At 32.5% G+C, this 18,372-nt stretch overlaps 1 protein-coding gene across 1 annotated transcript in view; it reads right to left on the bottom strand.

Annotated features, from left to right (window-relative positions):
• LOC145693260 (endoplasmic reticulum-Golgi intermediate compartment protein 3) overlaps positions 1-17,991 on the bottom strand; it is a 112,412-nt gene extending 94,421 nt beyond the window's left edge. Inside the window, exons 1-3 of the mRNA XM_081769098.1 lie at positions 17,681-17,991; positions 8,446-8,604; positions 2,380-2,499 (exon numbers count right to left, since the gene is read on the bottom strand). Coding sequence (XP_081625224.1) covers positions 2,380-2,499; positions 8,446-8,604; positions 17,681-17,777 — 376 coding nt within the window. The 5' untranslated portion in view covers positions 17,778-17,991. The remainder of the gene's footprint in view (positions 1-2,379; positions 2,500-8,445; positions 8,605-17,680) is intronic.
• Positions 17,992-18,372: the final 381 nt, after the last annotated feature.

Here is an 18,372-nt window from a genome sequence, read left to right as displayed (position 1 = left end):
ACAACCAGATGAATTATCGTTATTAGGGTCTCTGCTCCACGAAGAAGGATATGATCTCCATTTCGAGAAACATATGAATAGTTTCAAAGTAATAACTGAGAGACTAAAAAATTTACCAAATCACATTAACTTATTTTCTTCTCAAAAACTGCTTCGGCATTCCAAAGCTAACGTACTTTTTAAGAACTGTTCCAACATGGAAAAGACCGTCTAAAGTTTTACAGATAGATAATTATTTGAAAAAGGCATTACAGCTAATAATCAACTATTCCCTAAACGAAACCCAATGGACACAAGCAAGCCTTCCAGTCCGCCTAGGAGGTCTAAACATACGGAAAACATCGGACTTGAGCCTGCCAGCCTTCCTTTTCTCTTGCCATGGGGTGCGTCCACCTGTCTCCAATATTTTAAATAGTTCAGTAGACAACGTGGATATACATCACATGGATGAGGTTTTGGAAATTTGGAAGGGCATCTACAACAGTAAAATTCCTGAGACAAAAGAATTACAAAAAAGTTGGGATGCAATATTATTACAGGAAGTAATAGATAATGAAGTAATTCCTGAAAGTATAATTGACACTGTGCGTATGAAAGCTTTACAGAAAAAAGAGACCGGTGCTTGGTTGCAAGCCACGCCATCTAAAACAATTGGAACCTTTTTAGATAGCAAAGTTTTTCAAATATGTGTAGCTTTGCGTCTGGGGGTAAATATCTGCCATACATTTACTTGTACATGCCAAAGCAGAATGGATGAAAAAGGGTTACACGCACTAAGTTGTACTAAAAGTGGAGGAAGATTAGTACGCCATGGTGAATTGAACAACATAATAAAACGAACACTGGCGAGCATTGATTTTCCAAGCATTTTGGAACCACCAGGAATGTTTCGAGAAGATGGAAAACGGCCAGATGGAATTACCCTAACTGCATGGAAAATGGGTCAACGGTTGATATGGGATGTCACATGCGTGGATACCTTTGCACCATCTTATTTGCCATCAACACAAAACGAAGCAGGTAGTGCAGCTGAAGTGACCCGCAAGAGAAAACACTCCAAATATTCTAAACTGAAAGAAGAGCATCCCTTCGTTGCTTTTGCAACTGAAACTTTGCTAAAAGCAAAGAAGCTCACAAATTTTTGAAAGAACTGGGTTCCAATTTGATTACTAAATCAGGCGACGCCAGAAGCCAACAATTTTTAGTACAACGCATTAGCCTAGCTATACAAAGAGGCAATGCGATTAGTATCTTAAGCTCCTTCCCTTCACACAAGTTAGAAGAAATCTTTTATCTTAATTAAACATAAATTTTTCCTTATAAATTTTCAAAAATAATTCATTTTAGCGCCTCATTCTTGAAAAATATTTGATGTATAGAATATCCATTATTTAACGGATTCATTAGATCATAATGTATAAATAGCTTATATTTTTCATATCTGTAATTTCTTGCTCTGTACCTTCATAATATCATTGTGGCATTGGGGTTTTATATTTCCCATCTAAATATACTAAAAGTCTTTCACCTGTACTCTAAAACTCTTTCTGTGATAGAATTAATTTTCATGTTATTTCGTAAGCTTTGCCATTTTGTAAATCACATAATTTAACAGGTATTCTGTAAAACAATAATGAATGCAATAATTATGTAAAAAATAAAAAAAAAGAAAGCATCTATATAGGAATTTTTAAATAAGTATACTTGAAGGAGATTTGATGCTGCCAGGAGCCAATCAGAAGAAAGATGTCTTAGCTGGTGTATGTATTTAAGATTGTACAGTTATCCTGTAACTCACAGTGTCTGATGAAGCCAAAAAGTTAGTTGTGAAACTAACACGTATTTGATTTTCAATGAAAATATATACGGTATCTTATATGTAGTTTAATATCTCTTATTATTATATAGAATTATATTATATTATATGACATATACAGAATTATATCTTTGATTCTTTATTACTGTCTAGCTTTCGAGGATAACCGGATTGACTGCCAAAATCATCCTAGAATTATAACAATTCTTTTAGGATTCCCAGGGCTTATTACAGGTGTGTGTTGGTTAAACTTAACGAAATGTGCCAGACGATATCTATGTTAAAAATTATATATATATATATATATATATATATATATATATATATATATAATATGCACACGTTAGTTTTTGTAATTATGTCACAGCTTTACAGTGTAAATCTTGGTACACATGATAGAAGAATCAACTTCTTTGCTTTTAGTTCACTCAAAATACAACTCTTCAAACAGTTCTTATTAATAATGAACACATCTCGCTATATTAAATGCTAAGTCTTTAGATTCCGCAGTATTAGTTTCCATACATAATGTATGTAAGAATTAATAACTGGAAAAGAATTACCATCTACTTTTTTGGGCTCTTCCATTGGTTTTCCATTCGCATCTAGTCTCCGTTTATATACATTATGTTCTATATGAAGATGCTGCTCACCCGAAGTGTCCATTGCATCCAGCGCTAAGACTGAAAGAATAAAACAAAATAATTATACTGTGAAATAATTATACGAAACAATTTAGTACTGCAGTTCAATGAATATTTATCTATATTATCCATGCTTAAACATATCATGACTTTTTTTCGAAATAAAATGCTTACACCCATATTCCTAAGGGACAAGATCCAACAGTTCTACTGTCAGACTGCCTTATAATACTAAGTCTTTTATGTTCGAGGACTGACGCAGATTGCTTAATTAAGAAACATGAATAGCAAAATCTTTAACTGATATAGGTTCGAAGTATATTATATATAGTTGGAGATCCACCATTTAATTATATTGTCGACAGTTTATTTGAAGCAAGAAAGCAGTACACTTAACTTGAAATTAAAAGAGCAAATTATTGGGTGTATATATATATATTATAACAGAAGTCAATGTGTAACTGAAACAATAATGCCGATTCCAAAAATTTGGGATGTGCGAAGCATTTAGCCAAGAAGTTTTTGCCAACTGAAGAAACGAAAAGACTCACTGAAATTATTTTGGATCTTAATAAAGTATGACTTTTATTTGGGAGGGGGGTCCATTTTCTCTAGCAAGTCTTTCACTTGTAAGCATCTCTCCTTATGCTATTATTTCTGCATTAACTACCATATATTTTGGTTATATTTAGATAATTATCGTACCATTAAGGCTAAATGTAATGAATGTCAGTGATCAATAGAATACAATAATAACAATGAGCAAAACAAGGAAGACGAATACGAAAAAGCAGACGTGCTTTTTTTCTTGTTTTTGGAAAACTGAGAAATTTATAAATTATGATTTTAAAGCTATATGGCAGATTCTCGTGTCAGCGCTCGTGCAAGCAAAACGTGTAATACAACCGTTCCTACAGATTTGCTTTCATTGCAAATATGTCTGACTTGTGTGGTAGTTGCAAGAAAGAAATTTCAGCCGTCAATCTGAAAGAAATTATTTCGTGTACCGGTGGTTGTGATAATTATTTTCACGCCAAATGTACATCCTTGAAAAATGCTGAAACTATTCGAAAACTAGAAGCAAGAAAAGAATAGTGGAAGTGCGATGTGTGCAAATCAGGCAATAGTGCGGAGTGTACGCTAAACTAAGATACTGATTTGAAAACGCTAGTGCAGCAAGTGAGTGAAATTCATGCAAATATGCCAGAAATTATGCAAATGAAAGATAATATTCGTGATCTAGAGAAAACCATAAACTTTCTATCGGACAAATTTGATGACTTTACTAAGGAAATTTGTGATTTAAAGAAATCAGTTAGTGATCTAACGAAAAAGTCGGAAACTTTGGAAACAGAAAACAAAAAATTGAAAGAAGCAATTGGAACACTAGAGGACAAAGTAAGTGAACTAGAACAAAAACAGTTAGATGAAACTATTGAAATAGTTGGAATTCCCGAGACAAGAGAACAAACCAATGAAATGGTAATGAAGGTAGCGAAGGCAGCTGGAATAATAACAAAAAATGAAGATATACAAAAATTCTATAGACTGCCCACATCATGAAGAGACAAGCCCAAAATAATTATAGCTAAACTTTCTTCAACAGTAATTAGGGACAACTGGATTCAGAAGTTTCGAGAACAGAAGAGTTTATTAGCATCAGAAGTCAAACCTGAGTTCCCGAACAATCGAGTTTTTGTTAATGAACAATTAACACCAAGCAATCGAAAAGTGCTATACGAAACAAAACAATTCGCCAGGAACAATGGTTTCCGATTTGTTTGGGTGCGTGATGAAAAAGTGCTTCTAAGGAAAGACGAAACATCCCGAGTGAAACATATCAAAAAGCTAGAAGATCTACAAAACATGCAAAACTAAGTGGCTCAACAGGACTGTCAACTTCACTCAAGATGGAACAGGTAATTAATGAAATTTTCTTATACCAAAATATAGACACTAACATCTGTAATAATATAGACTCTTTTAATGAATTATTTAGTGATAAAACAGGAATCACGATTATTCAATTGAATATTAGAAGTGTTAGAAAAAAATTAGATGAATTTTTAGTATTGTTGCAAAATATTGCTATAAATGTAGATATAATTGTCTTAACAGAAATATGGAAAAATGAAGCAACTTGTAATATTAACATAAACGGATATCGCTGTTATTATACAAATAGGTCTTTAACACGTGCAGATGGAGTCATGATATTTGTAAACGAGCAAGTTGACATTGACAAGGTAACAGAACTGAATCTTGCTGACGCCACTGGAATGCGTTTACATTTAAATAATGCAGAAGGTTGTAACATAATAGCTATACATCGCACTCCAAGTGGTGATGAGAAAGCATTTCTACAATCACTAAATGATTAGCTTAAAAATTCATCAAATTGCTCATTGCTTTTAGGTGATGTTAATCTAGATATATTAAGTGACAAATACTGTGAAAATATAGACATGTATTTAAACTTACTATATAGTCATGGTTATGTTTCATGCATAAATAAACACACTAGAGTTACAGAATATAGTAAGACTTGTACAGATCATATATTTTTAAAGTACTAAAGTCCACTGAATGTTACATTAGCTGTGTTGCAAACAAGTATAACTGACCACTTTCTCACTAGTATAAATGTTCCCATTACAATGCAAAAGAGGGAAAAAATATCATATGAAACAACAATTATAGATTATACTTTATTAAATGAAGAATTGAAAAAATGTAACTGGAATCTGGTAATACACAGTAATTGTGTTAATACTGCAACTTCGAATTTCATTCAAATAATGAAAAATTGTATAAGTAATTCACGTATTAACAATAAAAATAACAAAGTAAGTAGTAAATATCGCAAAATAAAACCATGGATAACAAAAGGATTAGTCAACTCTGTAAGAGAAAGAGATAGATTAAGTCGTTTAGTAATAAAAAACAAAAACGATTTAGAATTTAAGGAATATTACAGAAGATATAGAAATAAACTTACGCAATTAATAAAAGAAGTTAAAAATGACTACTATAAAAAACAAATTACATTATGTAATAACAATGTTAGTAAATTATGGAAGATAATAACAGATATCATAGATAAAAATGACAAAAAATATGTAGAAATAAATGAACTAAACACTAAAAATGGTCTAGTAAAGTTTGAACGTGATCCAATGTTAATAGTTGAAAGTTTTAATGAGCATTTTTCCAGTGTTGGCAAAAAAAAAAAAAAAAAAAAAAAAGTTAACAAAGAGATTGATGATAAAATAAATTTAAATTTGAATTCTCAAACTAAAGTAGTAAACTCTATATTCTTCACTCCAATCACTGAACAGGAAATTGAACGCTTCATAAATGAATTATCACCAAAAACAACATCTGGTATAGACGGATTATCAGCAAGTGTATTGAAACATACGAAATCAAATATATTAAAACCTTTGCAGTATATCTTTAACCTAAGCTTAGAAACAGGTGTATTTCCCGATGATTTTAAGACTGCTGTAATAAAACCTATATATAAAAAAGGCTCAAAGGCTGACCCTATTAACTATAGACCTATATCAATCCTCAGTAACTGTGCTAAACTGTTAGAAAAATGTATGAAGAGAAGATTAGTTAATTTTCTTGAACAAAATAAATTCTTTTCTTCAAATCAATATGGATTTCAAAAAGGTAAAAGTACATCAGATGCGGTATACAATTTAACAGAGATTGTTTGTAAAAATGTTGATAAAGCTGAAAAAGTAATTGCAGTTTTCCTAGACCTAGCTAAAGCATTCGACACAATATCACACAAAATTCTCTTAAATAAACTAGAAAGATGTGGAATAAGAGGTTTATCGCTATCTTGGTTTAACAGTTACTTGAAAGACAGAAAACAGGCCGTCCAAATAGGTAATTTTCAAAGCAATTATTTATACGTAAAACAAGGAGTCCCTCAAGGAACTGTATTAGGCCCAATATTACTTTTAATTTATATAAATGATTTGTGTAATTTAAAAATGGACGGGCATATACAATCATTTGCTGATGACACCTCACTTATATTTACTGGTAAAACATGGACAGACGTATTTAAAAAAACTGAAGCAGAAATGAAGAAAGTAAAACAATGGCTTGATAATCATCAGTTAGTATTAAATGCTGAAAAAACCAGGTATATAACGTTTTCACCAACTATAACAGGACAGCCAGAGAACATGTCACATGTCACTAAAATTGCATTATTGTCAAAATACTGAAAAATGTAACTGTAGTCCTCTTATTAGTGAAAATAAAGTAAAATACTTAGGTATATTTATTGATAAGCATCTAAAATGGTCTTCTCACATTACACATATCGCCACAATACTAAGAAAATTATTATATAAATGTGTTCAATTACGAAACATTGTAAGCATAAAAATATTACGAACTGTATATTATGCTCTGGTAAATAGTATACTTACATATGGTATATTAATTTGGGGTGCTGCTTACCCTACTCATTTAAAACCTCTGATTGTTCAGCAAAATAATATCGTAAGAATATGTTTAAAAAAGGGACTTGAAAGTAGACTAGATAGACTCTATGACAAATTCTCAGTACTACCACTTTCAAAATTATATTTGCAGAAGGTATTAATATATGTTAAAAAGAACAGAAACAAATTGGAAGTACTAAAACATACGTATATAAACGATTTAGAAATGTGACAAATAAAAATTTAGAAATTAGAGCAACGAGTAAATCTATAACTCAATACCAAACATATTACAGAGCTCTGAAGATCTATAATGAACTCCCACTCCGAATCAAAGATGAAAGTAATTTCAAAACATATAAAGGTTAATTTTACAGTGGTTAAAAGAATTAAAAAGTGTTTATAAAACTATTGTTAACTAAAAGTAAGAATAAACCTCATATGTTACGATTAAAAATAAAACACGAGAATCAGGCTCACACACAAGCATTTGCTTATGTGAGCCATTTTCTTTCTTTTTTATTCTTTGCATAAAAAATACAAAAAAAAAAAAAAAAAATCGCAATATAGAAATAAGTGCATTGAATTAAGTTACCCGACACTGGGAGATAGACATGACTTCTGGAAGTCCGAAGTCCTGTCATCTCTGAATACCGGGTACGTTAAACTCTACTAATAAAGGGAATCTAGGAAGTCCGATTTCCTTTAAAGAAGTAATAGCACTTATAAGTAGAAAATTTACTTGTTAATTTCTGTAGCAGTTATTTTTCTTATTCTTTTATTTTATTTTTCATTAATATTTTGTATATTGTTATTTTATAATTTAATGTTTATGTATTTTTTATGTATATTCTTTAATATATTGGATACATCCAATATATTAAATTTCTTCTTTAAATAAATAAATAAATAAAACAAAAGGAATTCTGAATAACTAAAAAACATAAATAACTAAACATGTATCATAATTTGACAACTCTCCCTAATTATTTACACTCAACAAACCTATTTTATGTTTTTTTTTTCTGTTTGATTTTATTTATTTTTTGTTTTCTTAATTTACTCTGTTTCTTTCTAAACTTGAAATTTTAACATCTTTCGGGTGGTTCTTTCAAGCTTCTATATTTCTAAAATATAATTTTCTTTTTTGGCCGTTTTGAACCTTCTTCTTCTTTTGAGATCTGCCATAATTGTTTGATCCGTTCGTTCTTCATATCTTCTGTGAGCAGTTAAAAATCATTCTCTGACTCTTCTGTGAAATATGGCACAGTTCCCTGACTTTCGGCATTTTGAAGTATTTTTCTGACTCATTTTAGTTGTTTTGACTTTCCCTGACCTTTAAGATCCAAAGTGAACCCTGTTAATCCATCAAGCGAATGCTAGGATGGTAACTTAACATATAGATTATCTGCTTTCTTCTAAGTTTTTGTTAATGTTACAATGTGAAATGGTCTCTCGGTTGCCTTTGAAAAATTCTCTTAAAATAAAAAATAAATAAAATAAAACAAATACTTACAGGTGCATGATATATGAGGAAATACAATATCTAGATTTATTCTTAGTTTTGGTCCTCTTGATGTGTCAACGAGCAGCTCCTCTGTTAATTCAGGAGTTATATAATCATTGAGTTCAGAAAGAAATAGAAGAGCCATAATAATCCCACTAACTATTGTCACTGCAATGAAAAGAGGCATTGATAATAATAATAATAATAATAATAATAATAATAATAATAATAATAATAATAATAATAATAATAATAATAATAATAATAATAATAATGACAGCCATTATACATAGAATAAGAACGTATTAACCGGTATAGGATTACACGATAATTACTGAACAATCTTTGTCAATGATTTAAGAAATGATTCATGAAGAAGCCGAGCTTCTACTGTTTATGGCTTTCCTTTTCAGATATTTTTTTTAACATTTTATAAGATGGCGGTTAAATATATATATCCCTATAGTTAACTCAAAATACTTAATAAGAATTCCTTAATGACAATAATAATGATGTACTAACATGGTAGTGTCTCAATTTTCAAATATTCTTTCAACTTTTTTTTTTTTTTTTTTTTTTTTTCTGAAAATATATAGTTCACTAACACTTAGTGGTACTAGTAAAGCATACCAAGCTTTAATATATTGGCACGCTTGAGATTTAGGACTTCGGTTTAAGTTCTTTATTTGTGTTTCTACATGTACTTACTAAGTGTTTTATTTGAACAAATTGTAATGAAAATACTAGGATGTTACCTGAGCATCTTGTACATCAGGCGATTTACCTTATAAAAATAAAGTTGATCTAATTTAGTATGTTCAATTCTTGAAAATAGCGGTTTTGTATGAGCAAGGAAATAGAGTGAAATCTTCCTTATCGAACACTTCTATGATACAGACAGATTTTTCTGTCTCGGCAATATATTACTGTCGACAGAACCCTTCCTTTTACGGACATGGACAATCTTTTCCTCCCAACGGTTTGTAACCTCCTCATAACGATCAGAAATTATTCTTAGCGCATATATATTTAACACAGAAAATACTTTCTGTAATATGAAAATAAATTGCGGTACAGCACAGTAGTTAGAAAATCCCTCCTCCACAAAATGTCTTTATCCGAGAGCAAAACAGTTGTAATCAGAACATGAATTTATCTTTTCTCTACACATTTTTTTATTTTATTATTTTTTTAAATCCTAAGAAACCTTCAATGAATAAAATCAATCATTGAAAGCTAGTCGTATGGTCAAAGAATTCTACGCTGAACTACTTCCCTTTCCTTACAAACTCCCTTCTCTTTCTTTCGGGACTTGCATCTTCCCTGCAACTTTAAAGATAAAGGAGCAAACATTACTGTAGACGAAAACAATACGTTAAAAATGTGAATTTTGTTTTACAGTGTAAAACTGCGGTAGACTACCAAACTGTAGGAATTCAATACTCAAACTTGAAATAGTAATCTAACTACTGATCCCAATCGCAGGGCTGATAGTGGTCTGGTCTCTTGTAAATAATTGAAAAGTGACCAAAAGCACACGAAAAAGTGACCAAATTCTCATCATGACCCTTTTTTTCTTTGTCAACTTCTCCATCACCTCTCTCTTTGTTGTTTTAACCTTTTCTTCTGTACTTCTTCTTTTTGAGCTTCCTCCTTTCTTACGTTTTCTAAGTATGCTTTGTAGTTACGGTAAGCAGACTTAGCAGATGTAAGAAGCTTCTGAGTAAGTGGAACCAGTTCTGGCCTATTTCCGAATTTCTTCATCCCAAACATTATATTTAACTTAGCATTGAGAGTTCTCAAAGCCATGAAATATTCAAATTCATCACCTACTCTTAAGAAGAACATGCAAGAAGCGTAACACAAGACGAACATGATGAACCACACACACACACATACACACACAACGTTGAGCGGAGCGTTAACTATTACGAGAGAAAACTAAAAGACTATTAAGATAGAAGAAAGAATAGACACAGAAGGGTTCTCAACCCCACCTTGAGAGCTTAAGCATCCATTAACCATCCACTGTGCTTTAGAAAGAATAAAAGCTGCAGTGAAAATAAAGCTGATTGTTTTACATGTGGCAGCAAGTACTGAAGCTTTCAGAAGAGTAATGAATTACAAGTTTCTGCCTTTTTTCACTTATTTTTTGTAATATCTTTCTTAGAAAACTGCCAATGCAAAACATAAATCACACGAAAAAGTCACTTTACCTCCCATAAAAGTAATCTTTAGTGACAAATTTGAAGAAAAAAAAAGTAAAGTGACCAACTTGAAAAAAAAAGAGTAACTTTTAGTTTAAAAAGTGACTCGCTATGAGCCCTGCAATAGATTAATAAGATAGAACCTGTTCCTCAGATGCTAAATCCATATCGAAAAGCTATTCAGTACTCGATGTCCTTTATTGTTTCTGTTCTATAGTGATATAGATTGAAATTGCAATCATTATTTGAATCACTTCTAGTTTGAATAAAGGGTTATGGGAGGAGACAGAACCCATTCTTGGAACGCTGAATCAATTGAAAAAAAAAAAAAATCTTGACATCTCTTATCGTTTTTGCTCTGATATCTGTCCATAGACAGACGGACATAGACGTTCTGTAAGTCTTTTGACACTTATGCATAGCATAGTTTGGAACTCTAACAAAATACAGAAATAGAGTGAATGACAGAAACAATTATTCTCAATTATATAGTACACTGAAATTAGATCCTGTAAATGTGACAGAATATCAAAACGCTATCCGTAATTTAAAACCTAAGAGAACATGTGGAATAGATGGAATACCATCTTATATTATTAAGGGTTGCTCGGAGGTTTTAATGCACCCTGGTGATTAAAAAACAAATATTTCCAAATACCTGGAAGGTATCTCGTATTAGTCCAATTTTTAAGAGTGGAGAAAAAAAAAATAAAATTGAAAATTACCGACCGATATCAATAATTTGTGCTCCAGCCAAGGTATGAGAATATATACTCTATATACGTAGTTTTAATCACGTTAAGTCTTTTATTTATCAGAACCAACATGGATTTTTTACAGGTAGATCAACTGTTGCAAATGTGATTAATTTTGTTGAAGATGTACAGGATACATTGCATAAACAAAATAAGAGAGGATACTATATACTTTGACTTCTCAAAGGCATTTGACAAATTTAATCATGATATTTTATTGAATAAATTGCTAAATTTTGGTTTGAGTTTGCTGTTTTTAAAATTAGTGGCATCGTATCTTAAATATAGAAAACAACATGTTTCATACAACGGTCATCAGTCTTCTTTCTATCGAATGAGTTCTGGCATACCGCAAGGCTCTAACTTAGGACCGTTATTTTTTCTAATATATGTAAATGATTTACCGTCTAAAATTAAACATTCGAACTGTATAATGTACGCGGATGATTTAAAATTGTATAAAGAAATAAAAAATAAGAATGATGAATATATGTTACAATCCGATATTGCTGAAGTCTACAATTGGAGTGCTGAAAATATGTTGTATCTAAATTTACAAAAATGTCAATTTATGATAATAACTAAAAAGCGGAGCTATATTGATTGTAAATATTACTTAAATGGTGTTGAATTGGAAAGGAAATATGAGGTTAAAGACTTAGGTGTATATTTTAATAATAGGTTGTCCTTTAAAACTCATATTGATAATATAACGAATGATGCTTATCGAATGTTAGGTTTTATCATAAGAAGTACAAAAAATATCCATGATTTATCAGTTATTGAAATATTATATAATTCAATAGTTCGAAGCAAATTAGAGTATGCGTCAATAGTATGGTCACCAAGTTGTAAGTCACAAAAAAATGAAATTGAAGCAATACAAAAGAAATTTTTAAGATACTTATATTTCAAAAAATTTTCTGTTTCATCATATCAGAAAAAAAAAATTGTGTATGTGGTTATTAAAGGAATTTCACTATGTCAAATTAACAAACAGAAGAATTGTAGCCCAGCAAATGTTCCTATATAAAATTATCAATGGATTAATTGATGATAGTACGTTTTTGGAAAGAATATGCTTTAACGCTATTTCTTAATTTTTATACCCCATGTAAATTAAGAAATAGGAATCTTTTAGTAAATAAAATACCCAAAACCGTGGGATATAAAAATTCACTATTATTTGCAATGTGTGAATCATACAACAAATTAGTAAAAATATGTGATTTGGCTTTTAGTTGTAAAGCGAAAAATTATTTTAACTTGGTGGAAACTTATGTAAATTTGGAGTATATGTAAACCCGTGTCTGTAAATTGCAGCACATAATAGTAGGAGGTAAGGGTAATAGGTCGCGAAACATGAATACTTATGTGTTTGTATTTTTTATTTTTGTGTTTCTTTCTATATTTTTGTATTTTTTCTGATTCTAGTGTTTGTTTTAAATTGATAACATAGATGTAATGTAAGACTCCTGTAACTGGGATTCTCCTGTTGGAGTCAGCGGATTTAAATAAATAAAAATAAAATAAATAAATCATTTTAAGTGAAATCTATGTAAAATTTACGTTAGATATCGTACAGGTTAATAATTATGTTATGGTAACAAAATATGTGAGGCATTTTCTTTACTACAAATATTCTACACTTCTGGTCACAAAACGTGGGACTGCCTTCCAGAGACTAATTCCAAAAAGTTGATCTTAGATCTTTACATCCCTCGGATCTCCTTACAAGGGAAATCCATTTTGCCTCAGTGTTCTCCACTACAAATCATCTGGCCATTAGGAGGATTTAGATTTCTGGGCTTTTGGCATCTAAGGTCATTTAGCTCCTCACGTTTTGAGGGTGACGTCCTTTGGCGAGCATACTATCCGGGGAAAGGGAAGAAAGAAAGCATTGGGGAAGGAAGGAAGCGTCCTGAGACCTATAAGTTAGGTACCACCTCGGCATTTGCCTGGTGTGAATGAGGAAAACCCAGGAAAACCTCATTCAGGGTGGCTGGCCTGAAAAAACGTTTTATACTTTTTCGACCGAGTGCCTCCACCGGGAATAGGTTAGCGACTACGCTACGCGGGTCCACCATCCAGCCATTACTTCCAAGTAAATGTTCAAATAGCATGTGGAAAACAATCATAAAATATGACCAAAAAAATAAAAATAATAATAAAAGTAAAAGCTGGCATACTACATAATAAGAGATTAAAGCCTGTGGGAATTACACCGTGAACAGAACAGTAACAGAAACAAACGGAAAAAGCTAATGTCATGTGCCCTTGATCTAGTGGATAACATAATCGATTGCGAGCTAATGTTTATTTTTAACATAGATCCGAATCCTGGCTAAGCAACAGGGTTGGCTGGTTTAAACCAAGGTTTAAACCAGCTGGTTTTTTTCAAAAAAAAACCAACTGGTTTAAACCAAAAAACAAAAAAAAAAAAAAAAATGTTCGTAAAAGTGTAAGTGTTTGTAAAATCTTGATCAACACACATTTGTGGGTTATCACGTTTCACTCCCGTATATTATTCGTATTATATTCAGACCTAAATTCCCCATTCATTACTCAAAAAGATTATACTACAAAAGCAACTTTTTTTTACAAGTTTATAAATGTTTATTTTGTGATTTTTTTGTAGTTGTTATTATTGTTATGTAATTGCAATCGAAGAAAAATTCTAAATATTGTTTCGTTTCAATGTTTACTATTGATAAAATACATCGAAAATGCCGCACTTTTTTTTTGTGTGTGTGTGTGTGGGGGGGGGGGGGTCATACAGACCCCACGAGAGGCATTTAGTGAAATAGTATCTTTGGTAAAATGAGTCTGAGCCAAAGTGGACTCAAATAATTCGTATCTTTATTCACTTTTCTTATTGATATGCAGATTAAGTCGGTGTATTTCTTTAATTTGGACCAATAAAAGTCGTTGTTAACTAACTTGAACTAAATTAGTTCTTCTGTACTCTGTCGTACTTTGAAATTGTTCATATGTAATTCTGTGTAATGGTTTCACTTGTGCAACTGTTTATCTTTTTGTCCTTCTGAAATGACTCTTGACAGTCACATTAAGAAGCATGTAAAGATCAGTACAACGTATTTTTTTTTTTTTTATCAGGATTCCTTCGTGAGTGAGTGTGAATCGGCAGACGTATCGCATTTGTGGCCAATTAGTCCTGGTTCCGAGTTCAAATGGAGGACAATTTCTCTCGGATGTAACTCGAGAAGCGGTTTTTATTCCGCTTTAAGCTTATGTGACCCCTTCCAGCATAACCCGGTTGTTGCATAATAACATCAAGGCGAAACAAACTTATTTCTATCCATATATGATATGAATATATAGAGCAAATCATTTAAACCATAAAAACCTGGTTTAAACCAAAAAAAAAAAAAAACGGTTTTTTTGGTTTTTTTAATAAAAACCATGGTTTTTGCCAACCCTGCTAAGCAAGCTTTTCTTTTTCTTTTCGTCTGTGTGTGTAAATAAAGAATATGCATTTTACTGACAAAGAGTGTTCATGATTGAATGCAAGAAATTTATAAATACATATTATAGGTGTTTACATATATACACATTATAGTACATTAGAACATGTATTTGAAAAAAAAAAAAATTACAATTCCTTCTCTTGTTTCTAATGTTTAGTCCAGCGTGGGAGATCCATATTTGATTCCCGGTGGGTGCTCACTTGATTCGAACTCCACGTTAAACAATATGTCCAGATGTTACTTGCGGCGTTGAAACAAGCTAAACTCAATACAGCACAGTTTTAATATTTACCCTTGAACAGAAAGCAGTATGGAAGATGCTTATCCTAGAAACTAATTCTTTAGTAATTCGCGGAACCAGGGGCATCATGTCTGAAGGGCAGGTGTGGGCACTTGTTCTTCCCCTGACTTTGAGATGTATATATGTTAAAAACATGAAACTATGTATATCGGTATCTTATTCTCTCTCTCTAGAGGGATATACATTTATGAAATCTACGAAAGAAATATGGGAATGAACTTCACAATAGTAACCAAAATAAATCGGGATCTCACATGTATAATAAGGTAGAAATATGAAATGCAAAGTGTTCTCCATACTACATGGTATTCCATAAGGAAGACATGATGACGTGAAGTGCTATGTGAAAGCAGTGTACATTAAGTGATCATGGAAGTGCCGCAAAGTTATGCTACACGCAAGGCATGTGGTTTTTGACACACGTAAGGCAGGTTATCTTCACTACTCTCTACTATGCGAATACCCACCATTTCTGACGTCACTAGTCTCTACGGACGCAACCTCGCGAGGGCCCTCCTGCTGTGGTCCTGCCTTGCCTCGGTTAGAAGCATTCATGTCTTCTAGTGATCAGTTAGCACAAGTTGGTTACTGTGTTTACTGCACCGTAGTTTTTATGCTAAGCTATATCCTTTCTCACATAGATACCTTTGTGCAGCAATACAATATGGATGTATATGTAGTTAATGAAGACAGCAGGAAATTAACGAATATTTGCAAAATATAGTTAGAAGTAAAGAAGGAAATGAAGTAGGAGTAATTATTAGTAAGATATATTAACACAGCCATAAGTACAAGTAGTTAGGAAAATAAAGTTTAAAACAGCTGTATGTTCCACCAATCACAAGAAGCCACCAACGGAACCTTAGCTGAGAGAAATAGCAAACAAGGTGAAAAATTAACTTTGAATATTAAACAATTCGGTATTATTTAGTTTCTCCCCCAAATCATTTGGTAGAGATTATGGTTCGTTATCTTATACGTACGTGTGATGTAGTCATGAGTAGTAAGACAATGTGGACTTATGGCATAATTACAGTGCATAAGACATGAACCAATTTGTGCTAGTTGGCCACTAAAATCCACGAATACTTTCTAATCGAATCAAGCCAGGAGCGCAGCTTGGGGCCCGAGCGGTATCGAGGGGGGTGCGTCCGTAGGTAACAGGCGCGCCAGCGATGGCGGGTATAGGCATAAACGAGGTAATTTACGATGGCTTACTGTAAGTCACAGTATCGGCTGCGGAACCATCGATGGATTTTAAGGGGACACTAAATGCCATCCAAACAATTAATGCATAATCAAGGATGCAATTAATGAATTACCAGGTCGTATGAAGATGGATATTAGGGATCAATGCCCCCGAAATTCCTGTTGAACTGGAGCAAAAGGTATTTCACGGCTAGTTTAGGAGTCTATTTCTTTTCGTTTTATCTTTGAAGTCAAATTACTGAATATTTTGTAGTTATGTTTACAGAGTAAGAATCTTTCTCCTCTCTGTTATAAAGCAATGACTTACTATAATAAATTAGCCTGCAGTGTCATTTTATCAATGTATTCTTACATTCATGAAATATGAACTTCTCTTAGCAGGAAACGCACTCTTGCCTTAGGAAGTGTTTCTTAAGGGCGGAGTTGCATTAATGGGTGCAGATCACTTTAGAAGGTTTGAGGAAAGAAGTGTACTTTGAACAGAATTTTCATAGAAACATATTACGAACCAAACTAAACCTAACCTTATCTAATCTAATCTAACCAAACCGTACCTATTACGTACAGAAACAGATAACATTGATTTTATTCCTTTTCCAATGCTACATCCTGTTAAAAAAAAAAAAAAAATCACTTCTGCTTAAAGTGTACTCTTACCGGGTTGAGAATAAATTCAGCTGGTACACATATGACAAACTGCAGTGCACAAAACACAAACCATGCTAGGCGACCACAAAAGGTATGAATGCTATCTAAACAGGTAAGAGTGCACTTTGAGCAGAACCAGTGATTTTGTCACAGGACGTGGCATTGGAGGAATAGAATCACTGTTATTTGTACGTAATAGGTTAGATTAGGTATCGGCTTCTATGAATGTTCTGCTCAAGGCAACTTTTGCTTCTAAACGAGTCCGTGCAGGAGTGGCAGCGAAGGGTGAGTCCGTACGGAGCAGGCGGATCTGCGATGGTGGGTATAAGCACAAACAAGGAGAAACAGACGCCTTGCGTGTGGCACAACTTGGCGACACTTTTATGAACATTTTGCACATTGTTTTGACATAGCACTGCGCTTCATTATCTTTCTTGTAGAGTATTACTTGGTAAGACCACACTTTCCATTTCATATTTCTAACTTATTACACATGTACAAGGTAAGATGCAGATATATTTTGATAATTTTATAATCCTATTATGAAATTAGGTAATCTTTTTCCTCTATACATTGTACAAATTTATGCGCCCATAAAATAGAATGGCACCTAAACCAGTTATCAATATATTTTACCTGCGGCTCCACCGTATGTTTTAATTTTGAAATCTTCTAATGTTTTTGGATATGCATCCAGTCGACGTAACTGCTCTAATATTACTTTGGAGGCCATTGTTCTTCAACTGTGAAAAAATCAATATTAGGCTTTATGTTGCCTTTTCTGAACACTACTAGCGGATTAAACACAACCACCACACTTTCGCTTTTACTTTCCTGAACATTGCAATTTTGCCGATTGTCGCATTATGCTTTTCAATTGTTACTAGTTTTGCTGTCGTTTTTAAATGTTACTTTTCTGAACGCTTTTCGTTGTTCGAATTTTAATTTTTCTTCCTTAATCACATAGATGTCACTACAGGGCATCCCTCTAACGCATCCTAGAATAAATGGAAATTTTACGAGTAATTGTGTAATAGCCATTTAGATGGTATCTGGATTCTTGGAATTAGTTTCGGACATTGTTAATCGTTTCTTTCAGCGTTGTTCATAGGCCATTCTATCAGGGGCGTCATTTCAGACCTCGCTTCAGTGGGGCAAAAGCACCACCGACATGACTTTCACGTTTTGTACTAGTATATTAGCAGACAACCGATTAAAGTATATGTATTCCTCAAATTCCTGGGGAAAATTATCCCCTTCTAACCCCAAATGACACCCCTGCATTCTATTCTTGATTAGAGAGTGGGTTGGCTTTAATCGTACAATTT

The sequence above is a fragment of the Thermobia domestica genome, chromosome 8 (assembly GCF_964235325.1).
Source record: "Thermobia domestica chromosome 8, izTheDome1.hap1.1, whole genome shotgun sequence".
NCBI classification, from domain to species: Eukaryota; Metazoa; Arthropoda; class Insecta; order Zygentoma; family Lepismatidae; genus Thermobia; species Thermobia domestica.
The sequence above is the reverse complement of the archived record's forward strand: the minus strand, read 5'-3'. Positions and strand labels throughout refer to the sequence as shown.